Source organism: Microtus oregoni, unplaced genomic scaffold (assembly GCF_018167655.1).
Source record: "Microtus oregoni isolate MIOR12 unplaced genomic scaffold, Mior012 000003F_ref0000135, whole genome shotgun sequence".
Lineage (NCBI taxonomy): Eukaryota > Metazoa > Chordata > Mammalia > Rodentia > Cricetidae > Microtus > Microtus oregoni.
In genome coordinates, this window is record NW_024543062.1 from 30,539,880 (window position 1) to 30,552,883 (window position 13,004).

The 13,004-nt window shown below is 48.2% G+C and overlaps 1 protein-coding gene across 1 annotated transcript; it reads left to right on the forward strand.

Annotated features, from left to right (window-relative positions):
- The first annotated feature begins 9,778 nt into the window (after positions 1-9,778).
- On the forward strand, positions 9,779-12,169 carry Dynll1 (dynein light chain LC8-type 1). Its single transcript, XM_041646753.1, has 3 exons — positions 9,779-9,936; positions 10,093-10,230; positions 11,747-12,169. Exons 2-3 carry the CDS (start codon positions 10,099-10,101, stop codon positions 11,882-11,884), a joined length of 270 nt encoding a protein of 89 aa, XP_041502687.1. The 5' UTR covers positions 9,779-9,936; positions 10,093-10,098; the 3' UTR covers positions 11,885-12,169.
- The last annotated feature ends 835 nt before the right edge of the window (positions 12,170-13,004 follow it).

A 13,004-nucleotide genomic window follows, 5' to 3' on the forward strand; every position in this document is an offset into this window, starting at 1 on the left:
TAAAATATATATATATTTCAGGAAAGAAAACTGGTTAAAATCCCAATAAATATTCCATATATAGAACAGTCATGACATTGAATCTGAGAATGACCCCAGTTGGCTGCGCTGGTCACATTATTTTGCTTTATGGCCTGCCTGGGAGGTTGATTTATATCAACCCAGCTAGAACGGGGTCACGGGGTCACAGAGGTTTTGTTCAGAACTCCTTGGCACCCGCTAAGAAAGTAATCCTGCATCTTCGCCTCTTCAACGGGGTAAGCAGTACAGTGAGAGCAGTTCAGTCTGCCAGATGACAAGTTTGAGGGGCCAGGAGTTCCTGCCCAAGAACCTCATGCACCCCCTTCCTTGCCTTCGAAAAGAACTGGGACTCTACACACAGGTGTTTGAAATGGAGGATGTAGCTGGGCATGGTAGCATGCGTTTGTAGTCTCAGCACGTGGGAGGCTAAAGCAGAAGAACCTCAAGTGGGAGGAGATGCGAGCAAACGCCAGCTCGCCCCACGCAGGGAACCTACCGCAGACCGAAGCGAGAACACCACTGCAGTCAGCTTAGAGACCGACTGCGTTTTCTTGGGGTTACTTAGAGCAGTAGGGGTGAGGGTCGTTCACAGGAGCAGAAACGACTACAGACAGTTGCATCACCAACGTCCTCTGAGCAGGGGTAAGATCGCTCATCAAAGCCGGGGACCTGGTATGTGCGCAGCCTGCTAGCAGCTTGGCAAGTTGGGCTGCCTTCTTCCAGTTTGTTCTACACAGCTCAGCTCCTCCAAGAATACCTTTCAGCAGTCCACACAGCTTCTGTACGCTCAGGAGGAACGGACCCAGTGAGTCTTGTCAGTCTCAAGGACTTCCTGAAGCTTTGAGTTGTTTCTTGCCAAGTTTAAGGGGTTCCCTGTAGGATGGAGTATTCCACCTCCCATTAGGAATTCTGTCTTAAAGACCTAATTGCTACCCAGTATTAGGGGAACCTGGACCTTAGCAAGACTGTTTAAAATTTTTTAAGTAAACGCCCGGCGGTGGTGGCATACGCCTTTTATCCCAGCACTCCAGAGACAGAGGCAGGCCAAGTCTATAAGAACTAGTTCAAGGAAAGGCTCCAAAGCTACAGAGAAACTTTGTCTCAAAAAACCAAATAAATAAATAGAAATATAATCAGGGAACTGAGAATGAGACAAGAGCTTCCGTAGCATACTGGCTGCCCTCATGGGCTCTGGTGACCCACTCTCTTCTGAATTGCTCATGTAGCCTTTTAGAATTATTGGTAGTTGAAGATGGAGGCCACATATCTTATTCAGACTCCCAAGACCCCGAAGTGTCACTAATGTCCATCCCTCTGTCCTCATCTCTCCCCGACCACACACACAATGGGAGTTACTGTGGTTTATTCAGCCATCCCTTCTTCAGGCCTTTGGATATGCTGTTCCATCCAGAAGGTTCTCTGTGCCACCCCTCAGCCTGGTTCCCTGCTCTGATTGCTTCTCTAGAAAGACTTCTGTTGGGGGCGGCAGACCCTTGGCCCCTTGACTTTCGTTGCCTGCCTCAGACCCTTTGCCTGCTGGAGCGAACGGAGTAAACAACTTGTTTTCCTGTGCCTGCAGCTGCCTTGACGAGACCCTCGTGCCATCCTGATGGCAGGGGAGTGGTTTCTGGTGGGTTTTACAGCTGAAAGCCCAGGAGCTGGGGCGTGGCTATCAGTTAAGGATCCCTATATAAGCTTCCCTGGAGCACAATAAAGTTGGCGCTCTTGTATCAAGGATGACCTGTGTCCCTGTGTCTCTGTCTGTATGTCTTTATGTGTTTAAGTCTCCAGCCTAGTTCCCCCGGCTCGTGTACAGTCCTGTAGTGCAGGCGCTACAGACTTCCTAGAACAGCTTTCCTTTCCTCCCACGGTAGAGCAGAACCCTCACTGTTGGCTTGCACACTAGCCTGTCCTCTCCTTCATCGTCTCTGTCGGTGAAAGCCACATGCACTGCACACCCGGGTTCGATTGCTGCTCCCTCCCCAGGAAGGGACTGTTCGGTTTTGTCCTTTCACGCTCTGAATGCCTTAGTGGGAAGCGTATACCAAGTAGGTGCTTAAGAGATGTTGAAAAGAATTAATAAAGCTGGGTGTGGTGTCCCATACATGTAATTGCAGCAGTTAGGAGGTGGAGGCAGGAAGAAAAAGGGTTGGAAGCGTGGCTGAGGAGATGGCTCCACTGTAAAGGTACTTGTTATCAGGCCTGATGACGAGTTTCATCCCCAGGTTCCGCGTGGTGGAAAGAACCACATCACCCAGCTGTCTAACCTCTAGATGTGCACTGTCCACACCCATGCTGTGTGTCTGGACACACACACACACACACACACACACAAAGTGCACAAACACACACATGCACCCAATCATCATGCTTCTTTTTTAAAAAAGAGAGTTCAGCTAGGTGTACTGAAACACGCCTTTAATCCTAGCACTCAGGAGGCAGAGGCAGGAGAATCTCTGTGAGTTTGAGGCCAGCCTTGTCCACACAGTTCCAGACCAGCCAGAGCCACCTAGTAAAACTCTGTCTCAAAAAACCAAAATAAGGAGCTGGAGAGATGGCCTGTGGTTAAGAGCACTGGCTGCTCTTCCAGAGGACCACGGGTTTAATTCCCACCTCCACACCTGCCTGTAACTCCAGTCCCAGAGGATCTGATGCCCTTACACAGACACACATGCAGGCAAAACATCAATAAAATAAAAATAATTTTAAAAAGACAAGATAAATAATAAAATTAAAGAGTTAAAGGCCAGTGTCAGCTATATAGAGGATCCACAGAGTTCAGGCCAATTTGAGTTATTTTGATCATATTTCAAACAAACAAAAAAACAAAGCAAAAATAAAGCACGAAGGGATGAGACTAGAGTCCTGTGGTTCAACACTTGCCAGCCATGCAGGAGGCCTTGAGTTCAGTGTTCAGCACCACCCAAAATTAAAGGGGTGGAAGGACTAAGTGGCCGGGTAAACACTGGAGGCCCATCGACTAAATACGGTAGGCACTTAGGCAGGGAAACAAATCAGAACGTAATGGAGTTTGTTTTGGACAGGGGCCAAATGAAGTTCAGCTGTATCCTGCACTTGCTCGTCTACACAGACGCCTCCCTTAGAGGTGACCTCATCCAGGCCCGTGGCTTTAAATGTCTAAGATAAGCTGGTGACTCCCCAGATTACAGCTCTGGTCTGGACCTCTCCCCAGAACTCACACATCCAGCGGCACCTCTTGTGGAGGTCTATGCAGCATCTCCAGCTACACATCGTAAAACAGAACTTGCTTCCTCTGCCAGCCCTCCTCACCTCAGTTCCTTCTTACTGTTCAAGCCATGTAGCTGAAGCTATCTTAATTTATTTAGGGTCTCACCATGTAACCCATGCTAGTCTTAATCTCCTTGTGGGCACAAGCGATCCTATGCTCTCCGCAGCAGCAGCTGGGACACAGGTGTGACCCGCATGCCCAGCTGGCATCATCTCTGAGGGCCCTGTCTCCCTTATGCACACCCTACAGCTCATCAGCAAATCAGCTCCACTCTCAGGTCCAGCCAGAATCTATCCTTCTCTCCTCCTCTCATCCCACCCGTCACTGCTGTCCTGGTCCAAGCCACCAAAGTGTCACTTAGCTCAGGCTGGCCCCCAAAGCTGTGACCCTGATCTCCTGCCTCCACATCTTGAAAGCTAGAATTACAGACATAAGCATGCCCCTCACAGTGAGTTTTCACTTTTTCTACTTTGTTTTTATTCATTATATTCACTTGTTTGTTTACTTTTAAAGGTTTTTTTTTAATTATATATGTGTGGTCAGGCAGTGGTGGTGTACACCTTTAATTCCAGCACTCAGGAAGCAGAGGCAGGTGGATCTCTGAGTTTGAGGCCAGCCTGGTCTACAGAGAGCATTCCAGGACAGGTTTCAAAGCTATACAGAGAAACCCTGTCTCAAAGAACCAACATATATATGGTGTGTGTGTGTGTGTGTGTGTGTGTATGTGTGTGTGTGTGTGTATGTGTGTGTGTGTGTGTGTGTGTGTGTGTGTATGTGTGTGTGTGTGTGTGTGTGTGTTTGGGTTGGGGGGTATGTCATGTCCCAGGAGGGCATCAGATACCCTGGAGTTGGGAGATACAGGCAACTGTGAGCTGTCTGATGTGCTGGGAATGAATCTCAGACCCTCTGCAAGAGGGACATGTGCCTTTAACCCCAAGCCATCTCTCCAGCCCTGAGTCTGTATATTTTTAGTTTTATATTCTTCTGCTATAATACAAGTTGGAGGAAAGAGATTTTTGCTTCCCAGGGCCTCACACATAAGCTCTGCCATGGTAATACGCTCTGGCCTTAGATTTCTTTCTCTTTTGTTGTCTTGAGGGTCTTCCTCTGTAGCCCAAGCTTACCTTGAATTTATGGTTACTCTTTCTGCCCCAGCTTGCCAGGTGCTGTGTTAAAGGCACGAGCCACTGTGTCCAGCAGCTCTCTTGATTTCTGCAGCACAGAGAAGAGTACACCTGGTACCAAGTCCCTTTAGACAGCTCCCAGGCACCCTGATTGAAGGTCTTAGGAACTACTCTGGAATCAGATTTTCTCCCAGTGAATCAGAATAGAGATGCCAGAATCAGAGTCCAAGTACCTATTCCTTTGTTTAGAATCCTAGAATAATTAGGTTGACTGAGGATCACTTTGCATAATTAGAGAGTAATACTGAGGTCACCTATTAAGTCATCTGGGCCCCTAGGCTCCTACCGTAGACTACAGGTTCTTCCCATAGTCAGTGCTGGGGTTAATGTGATCTGTGGGCATTGTCTTAACTGAAGTGAAAAGACTCAGCCTATTCTGGGCAACACAACACCATTCTCTACGAGGGGGTTCTAAGCTGAAGTGGAGGGATTAAGCTGAACACAGTCACCCAAGCAAGCATGCACACTCCTCTCTGCTCTGGACTGTAGGAGTGATGTGACCACTCTACGTTCTGACTTGACTTCCCTGGAGCTGTGCAGCGAAGAAACCCGTTTCCTGATAACTAGTTACTTACCACAGCAACAGAAAGGAAACTAGAGGGCTGGAGAGATGGCTCAGTGGTTAAGAGCATTGCCTGCTCTTCCAAAGGTCCTGAGTTCAATTCCCAGCAACCACATGGTGGCTCACAAGTATCTGGAATGAGGTCTGGTGCCCTCTTCTGGCCTGCAGACATACACACAGACAGAATATTGTATACATAATAAATAAATAAATATTAAAAAAAAAAAAAGAAAGGAAACTAGAGCCTTCTGCCTGCTCTGTGGCCTGTGCATTGGGACAGAAGGTGTGAGATCTGAGACAGTCAGGAACGTGCAGACTCAGTCCACGTCTGTGAAGCGAGTTTTATTTTGAGACAAGGTTCACATAACCCAGGCTGACTTTGAACTCCTGATCTTCCTGTCTCCACTGCTTCAGTGCTAACATTCCAGTCATGCTGCCACCAAACCTGGCTTTAAGACCTTTTTCCAGCCATGCATAGTGGAGCATACTTTTAATCCCAGTACCCAGATGGCAGAGGCATACTCTTTGTGAGTTCAAGACCAACCTGGCATACATAGTTCAGAACAGCCAGAGGTGCATAGTGAGGCCCTGTCTCAAAGGGGGAAATCCATTTTTCCCTTTTTCTTTTGTGTGTGCATGTATTCACATAGGTCAGAGGACAGTTTGCAGGATTTGCTTTTTTTTTTTTTTTTTTGAGACAGGGTTGCTCTGTATAGCCCTGGAGCTCACTTTGTAAACCAGGCTAGCCTCCAACTCAGAGATTCATCTGCCTCTGCCTCTGCCTCTGCCTGCCTCTGCCTCTGCCTCTGCCTCTGCCTCTGCCTCTGCCTCTGCCTCTGCCTCTGCCTCTGCCTCCCAAGTACTTTCACCCTTGAGCCATCTTGCTGCCTCTCTTAAATCTCCTGATCTTGTAAGGTGGAGGGGGGCATAAGACCTAGTGGTTTTAAAATTTCAGTCATATTTACTAAGTACGTTCTCTTTCCTGGAACAGAGGAAAACCTACGGCCTTGCTTATGCTAGGCAACGACTCTACTGCATCCCTGACCCTAGGCAGTGACTTGATGCTGAAGATGGAATAGGGAACCAAAGAGGGAGGAAGGAACGCAGAGGCATTAAGTAAGAAGGGCAATACGTGAGCTAATAATCCATCTGGAGGAATACACGAGGCAGATATCATAAAGGGAATCTAAGTGTCACAGAACTTAATGGTATGACGGCGACAGAGGCAAACAGAGGTCAGGGGAAGGAGACACTTAAGCTGATAGCCAACGAGACAGGGCTGGGGCGATGGCTCAACTGGTAGAGTGCTCATCTAGCTTGCACAAGGCCCTGGCTTGAACTCCTTGTATCCCATCAAACTGGGTATGGTGAGTTCGAGGCCAGCCTGGTCTACAGAGCTACTTCCAAGACAGGCTTCAAAGCTAGACAGAGAAATCCTGTCTTGAAAAACAAAACAAAACAAACAACAACAAAAACTGGGTATGGTGGCCCATGACTAAAATCCAAGCACTTGAGATGTGGAAACAGGAAGATCACAAATTCAAGGTCATCCTTAGCTATGTAGCTTTGCTAAATGGATAAATAAAGAGGGTCCCCTTGGGGCTGGAAAGATGGCTCAGCAGTGAAGAGCGCTAGCTATTTTCCTAAGCACTCAGGTTCAGCTCTCAGCACCCACAAAGCAGTTTCCACCTGTCTAATTTCAGACCCAGGGATCCAATGCCCACTTCCGGCCCCAGTGGGCATGAGGCACAAATGTGCTGCACAGATACACAAATGACCAGAACACCCGTAAACATTTTATTTTATTTTATTTTATTTTATTTTATTTATTTATTTATTTATTTATTTATTTATTTTGGTTTTTCGAGACAGGGTTTCTCTGTGGCTTTGGAGCCTGTCCTGGAACTCTCTCTGTAGACCAGGCTGGTCTCGAACTCACAGAGATCCGCCTGCCTCTGCCTCCCAAGTGCTGGGATTAAAGCCGTAAACATTTTAAAGAGAGAAAGAGAAAGGAGAAGGAGAGGGTCTCAAACACAGCAGCACGAGGAGGACTGAGCACCCACTCACTGCTGCTCTTATTCCCACCTCCTCTACTTTATTTATTTATTGGGGGTGTACTGAGACAGGGTCCATCTAGCCCAAGCTGGCCCTGGAACCATCCATCCAAAATTGACCTTGAATTTCTGATCCTCCTGACCCCATCTCCCAAGCGCCTGACTCCCTTCCCTTAGCCTGCTAGGAATCAATTATATGGCCTCTGGCCCGACTCATACTAGGTAAGTGCTGTAGCAATAACCCGTTCTCGGTTATTTATTTGCTTTGCAGTGGTCAAGACTGAAGATAAGGGCTCATACATACTAGGCAAACACTGCCACTACCTACTCCGCCCCTCCCCGTCCTACTCCCCCCAGTCCTACCTACTTTGTCTGCTTTAGATACTCAGCTCTTTAGTGTAAACAAAATCAGCCATAGAACCGAGAAAAGCATAAGTGTATCGGCAGAGCAGCTCAGGTTCCAGGGTTGTCAGTAATGCCCCAGTGCAGTGGGAGGGCAAAGGCAGAAAGTACCCTGACCAGTCTCATTTGACAAACCTGTCAAATAGTCTGTCTCAATATTAGCTCCTCACCTCCAGTCCTGCCATTAGAAACACACACGGAGCCGGAATGGCTCCATGGCCTGTTAGCTAAGATCAAGGAGGAGCTGGAAAAGCTTTTGATTGATACACAGACATTTTAGGTAAGGAAGTCTCCATTACTGTCATCTTTTTCTCTTTGGAGCGGTGTGCCTCTGGACAGCTTAGTGTAAAAGGGTTCTAGGTAAGCCCTGTGTGGTGGTGAATGCCCTTAATCCCAGCACTCTGAAGACAGAGACAGTGGATCTCTGTGGTTTGAGGCTCAGAGCTACATGACAGAAAGACGCTCTCTAAACGAAACAAAACAAAGGTTCTAGGTTAATGAGTGTGAGTGATGAGAAAAATGCAGAAACGGAAGCAGAAAACTTGAAATTCTACAACCCGAAAATTATTAAAGGAGTTTGAAAGATATGCTACAGGCATTTAAGGTTTGATGGTTCAACACTAGTAACCAATAAGATTCATTTAGCACTATAAGCCATACATAACTATGCGGAGAATCTACAAGCATTCGTTCATCTAGTGCTCCCATGCATCTATCAAGAGGTTTCCTTTTATACTTAGTCCCCCATGGCAAATAAAAAGAAAACAGGTATAAATAGTGCGGGGATGACTCCACTCCCTAACACCTTGCTTTTGACTACCTTTTTGTTTCATTCTGAGGCAATGAATCAGGATATGGTGCATGTTAGGTAAGAGCTCTGCCATCAGCCTATTAGAGAGACCTTATTTATTTATTTACTTATTTATTATCTATTTATTTATCAATTTACTTATTTAGGTAGCATTAGTCATAAATGTACCTATGCCAGAGAAAATATCTTTGAGGATCACTTTCTTGTCTATTAAGATAGTTCTTCCTTTTCTTTTCTTTTTTCTTTTCTTTTTTTTTTTGTGGTTTTTTGCGACGGGGTTTCTTTGTAGCTTTGGAGCCTATCCTGGAACGAGCTTTTGTAGACCAGGCTGGCTTCAAACTCACAGAGATCCGCCTGCCTCTGCCTCCCGAGTGCTGGGATTAATGGCGTGTGCCACCACCGTCCAGCTAGTTTTTCCTTTCTAGAAATAAATCTTAAATTAAGAAGTTTTCCCCAAATGGACAACATATATGAGAAAAAGCCTCACCTGTACACACCCCACAGCCACCCACATTCCAACTCCTGAGATCTGCACTGGCTGGCACACAGACTGGACCTGCTGGGGATGATTCCCTTCCCAAACGCTCCTACACAGGGACTACAGTACGAAATAAACAAACATGTAGTGCTATGTTATAAAATTGGGAATTTACAGCCAGGCGATTGTGGTGCACGCCTTTAATCCCAGCACTCTGGAGGCAGAGGCCGGCAGATCTTTTTGAGTTCGAGGCCAGGCTGGTCTACAAGAGTTAGTTCTAGGGCAGCCAGGGCTACACAGAGAAACCCTGTCTCGGGGAAAGAAAAAGAAAAAAAAGGAAAGAAAGAAAATTTAGGAATTTACGCTGGTGTGATAAAGCATGGGGAGACCTAGACAGAACTGCGAATTTCAGGCCAGCCTGAGCTACCTAGGGAGACCATGCTATGGTGGGGGTGGGGAGAAGACGAACAGAAAAACAGGGTTCTGTGGGAGATCGTCGCACTTGCTCTCAAGCCGAGGCCTCCTCAGGCACGCACGCGCGCACGCAAACTTAAAGAATGAGACAGCAGAGCCACGACCCTTAGTGCAACTAAATCGGTGGCTCGCCCGTGCTTGGGAGAATCTCTAGAGGCCAGAGGCCACTTGTGTGGCCGTAAAGTGTGCTGACCCCGGGTGGGGTGGAAGTTGAGAGCGCCTGGGGTGGCGACTCCCCGTCTTCTAGAAACTGCGGCTAGAGAACACACCCTAGGCTACCCTCGGTGGGCAGGGCTGCCCTCGCACCCTTCCAGACAGCTGGGTGGTCCGAGCGGGCCTCTCCACCCGGGCTCCGCCTTCAGGGTGTGTGGGCCTGCCCGCGTGCGGCGCATCGCCTGGGCAACCGACGCTGTGCGCGGTGCATTGTGGTCTGCAACAAAATGCAGGGGAAAGATCCTGAAGGAACCATTGAATGCATGAGCCAATAGGAGGAGGCCGCTGGCTGCGCTCAGCCAATAGCGGCGTGTGTCGGGGGCGGGGCCGCGGGCGCAGGGCGGGGCTAGGGATTAGGCGGCGGCAGCTGGCGTGGGGCTCCTTAGATGCGCCACGGCTTCGGTAGTGACCGGCTGTTCTTTGCTGCCTGAGCGGCGCCAGCACCTTCCTCGGGAGCTCGCAGCAGCCGGCTGGCCCCTGCTCCACGGTGAGTGAGGGCTCGGGGTCCTCCGGCCCCGGGGCCCGCGGTGTGGGCCGTGGGAGCTACACCTTGGAAGCGGGTGGGGGCGTCGTCCTCAGGGGCCGGCCCGGAGGGCAGCGCGGCCTGCACCGACCCTTACCTCTCCCGCGCCTCGTTCCACAGGCAACCATGTGCGACCGGAAGGCGGTGATCAAAAATGCAGACATGTCGGAAGAGATGCAACAGGACTCGGTGGAGTGCGCTACTCAGGCGTTGGAGAAGTACAACATAGAAAAGGATATTGCGGCCCATATCAAGAAGGTGAGGACCTGGCACCGCACAGTTCCTTCTCCCCTGTTCCGCGTTCTCTGGTCGCTTGGCAGAGTTTTCCTGTGGCACGCAGGGCGGCTCGGTATAGACAGTTCTAGAAAGGACGTAAATGGATTTTGCGTTTCTCTTGGGAAGACCAGACCAGACCCTCAAAGCCCGAAGTTGTTTTGTTTTGTTTTTTTTTTTTTCAAATCCCAGCTCCTTGGGGGAAAGCGCCACCTAGCAACGGTTTCCAAGACTAGGGAGCAGCGAGCAGTTCCCCCTACTGTAGGATTCCTGCTCCGAGGATCCATCTGGGTGTGTGTGGGGGGGTCTGCTGCGTGGGTGTTTCCAGCCGGGCTAGGAGGAGATTTTGCCAGCCTTCCAGCCGGGAGTTAGTCGGCAGTTCAGGGAAAGTGGGTGGCAGTGGTGGTTGGGGGCATGAGTGGAGGCTTGGTAAATGGCAGTTTGTAGAAAGCTGGCAAGACTGCCAACTTCTCAAGCTGTGTTTGCTGGAAGGAAAGGAAACTGGAACCGAAGCCGTGGGAGGGTTCCAGTGGGAACGGGAAGATAAAAGGCTTCATATGGATCAGAAATGATACCTTTTTTGACAAACGCAGCAGTATGTGCATCTAGATTGGAAGAAAGGCACTCGGCTTAACAGACGAGGTTTTCATACTGCATGCAGAATGAGATATGAGGAGCCTTAAAGAATTTTACATTGTCTTTGGCCCTGGTTCGATCTAACTAGTGAAGAAATTAACGTTTCCAGTTCTGGTGCCCATTGGGATGGGGGAAGCGGGGAGCAGATACTCTAACTTGCTAATCTTTAAGACCTGGTAATAGCTGCAGAAAGGAGAGCAATTTTAAAGGCTAGAGTCTGGCCTAGCTAGCTGTCAGATTATGTTGCTAGCATTTTTATTTTTCAGTCCAGCTTGATTTAGATAATCTAGGCTTTGACCTTTGGTCTTTCTACAAGTGTCATTAAGGTCTTTCTGGTCATCCTGGATTTCGGGTAGATGGTAGGAATAACCTGATAGACTACAAGCGCTGATGTCATCTACCGCCATCGAATATGAGAAGTCATCTGCACTAGGCATGGTGGTACACGCCTTTAATCCCAGCAGAGGCAGGCAGGTCTCTTTGACTTAGAGGCCAAATTGGTCCACATGTGGGGTTCCAGGACAGTCAGGGCTATGTACAAAGGACCCCCCCCCCCCAAGAAGTCAGGTGCAATCACTGACAGAAATGTCTTGGAAAATGACCCTTCATGTTTGCAGTTCTGTTCTCTGTAGGTGACTTAGAGTCGGGGAACATTCTTTTACCCTAGGAATTTGCTAGGGTTGTGAGTATAGCTCAGTGGTAGGGCGCTTTCTTTCCTAGCATGCCCAAGGCCCTGGATTCAGTCCCAAGTGTGAAAACAATTGAAGATGCCAGCATTTGCCCGTTCTGGTCTTACAGGCTCTGGTTTTTCTAGAAAGTGAATTCTCCAGGTACACCACTAAAATTCTGTTTTATTCTTTCCCAGGAATTTGACAAGAAGTACAACCCCACCTGGCACTGCATTGTGGGGCGGAACTTCGGTAGTTATGTGACACATGAAACCAAACACTTCATCTACTTCTACCTGGGTCAGGTGGCCATTCTTCTGTTCAAATCTGGTTAAAAGCATGGACTGTGCCAAATACCCCAGTGATCCATCCAAAAACAAGGACTGCATCCTAAATTCCAAATACCAGAGACTGACTCTTTAGCTTTGCTAAGGGAACACCTCGTTTGAATCTGTTGTGTTTTGTGCGGAGCATCATCCTCTGTACGAGTTTGTGGTTATAAAATAATTAGTAAAACAGCTTACATTTGTATTTATTTTCTATGCCATACTTCTGTACCCCCCCCCCTTTTTTTCCCTTCCTTAGGCCATTCCTTTAAAAATAAATCTGTTTGAGATGTATGTGTGTGTGTGTGTGTGTGTGTTAGTTTGTTCAGGTAAGATAGGGTTGGAGCAGCTTACTGGGACTGCAGGGTTGAGGACTCACTGTGTGGGATTAGACATTTTAGTGCTCTTGGAATGTAATGCTTGACTGGCCACACTGGTTTCTCCAGATTATTTGGGCTATTAGGACCCATCCCTGTCACCCCAGCACTCAGGAAGCTAAAAGCAGCACTGTAGATTCCTGGTGGGCCTAGATCAGAGGGACAGTGCCTTGGGACTTAGCTCACTGGGCTGTGCTCAGAAATCAATTAGTAAATGAATCAGTTTCACGGAACAACCTGATTAAAGCTTGGTCACCAAGAGCTTCCTGTTGACAATTTCAGAGAAAAGCATATATGAGACTCCTTACAGGCTGAGAACCAACCCACACTTTATGGAAGTACAAGGGTCCCAGCAGGGCTGCCCGTTTACCATTTTCACAAGATAAAGCCTTGCTGCTTCACAGAATAGAATGCAGACTTGAACTGACCAAGATCTTCTGGGTAGCATCAGGCCAGTTACAGCTTTAAAACACTTTCTGCACCTGAAGTTAGAGGCTGTGAGACTGCTTTACTGTTGATGTATGCCTGTGGAGGGCAGCTGGGCAGTAGGTTCTACCTTGTGCCTGCCATGACTCAGACTCAACAGCAAGTCTATTCCATAATCCATCTTACAGGCCTGTTGGCTTTTGTGACTATCTTATGAAGCCCAGACTGACTTCACTTGCTCTAGCTGAGGATAACCTCGAACTAATCTTGAACCACTTGCCAAGCCCTGGGGTTGCAGATATACACCATCTCTAGGTCGTTTTACC

What these genes read in the sequence shown, in the direction of transcription:
- Dynll1 (XM_041646753.1), top strand. Translation starts at nt 10,099, where the DNA reads ATGTGCGACCGGAAGGCGGTGATCAAAAATGCAGACATGTCGGAAGAG. An exon ending in TTGCGGCCCATATCAAGAAG is followed by an intron (nt 10,231 to 11,746) that starts GTGAGGACCTGG and finishes ATTCTTTCCCAG; the next exon opens with GAATTTGACAAGAAGTACAA.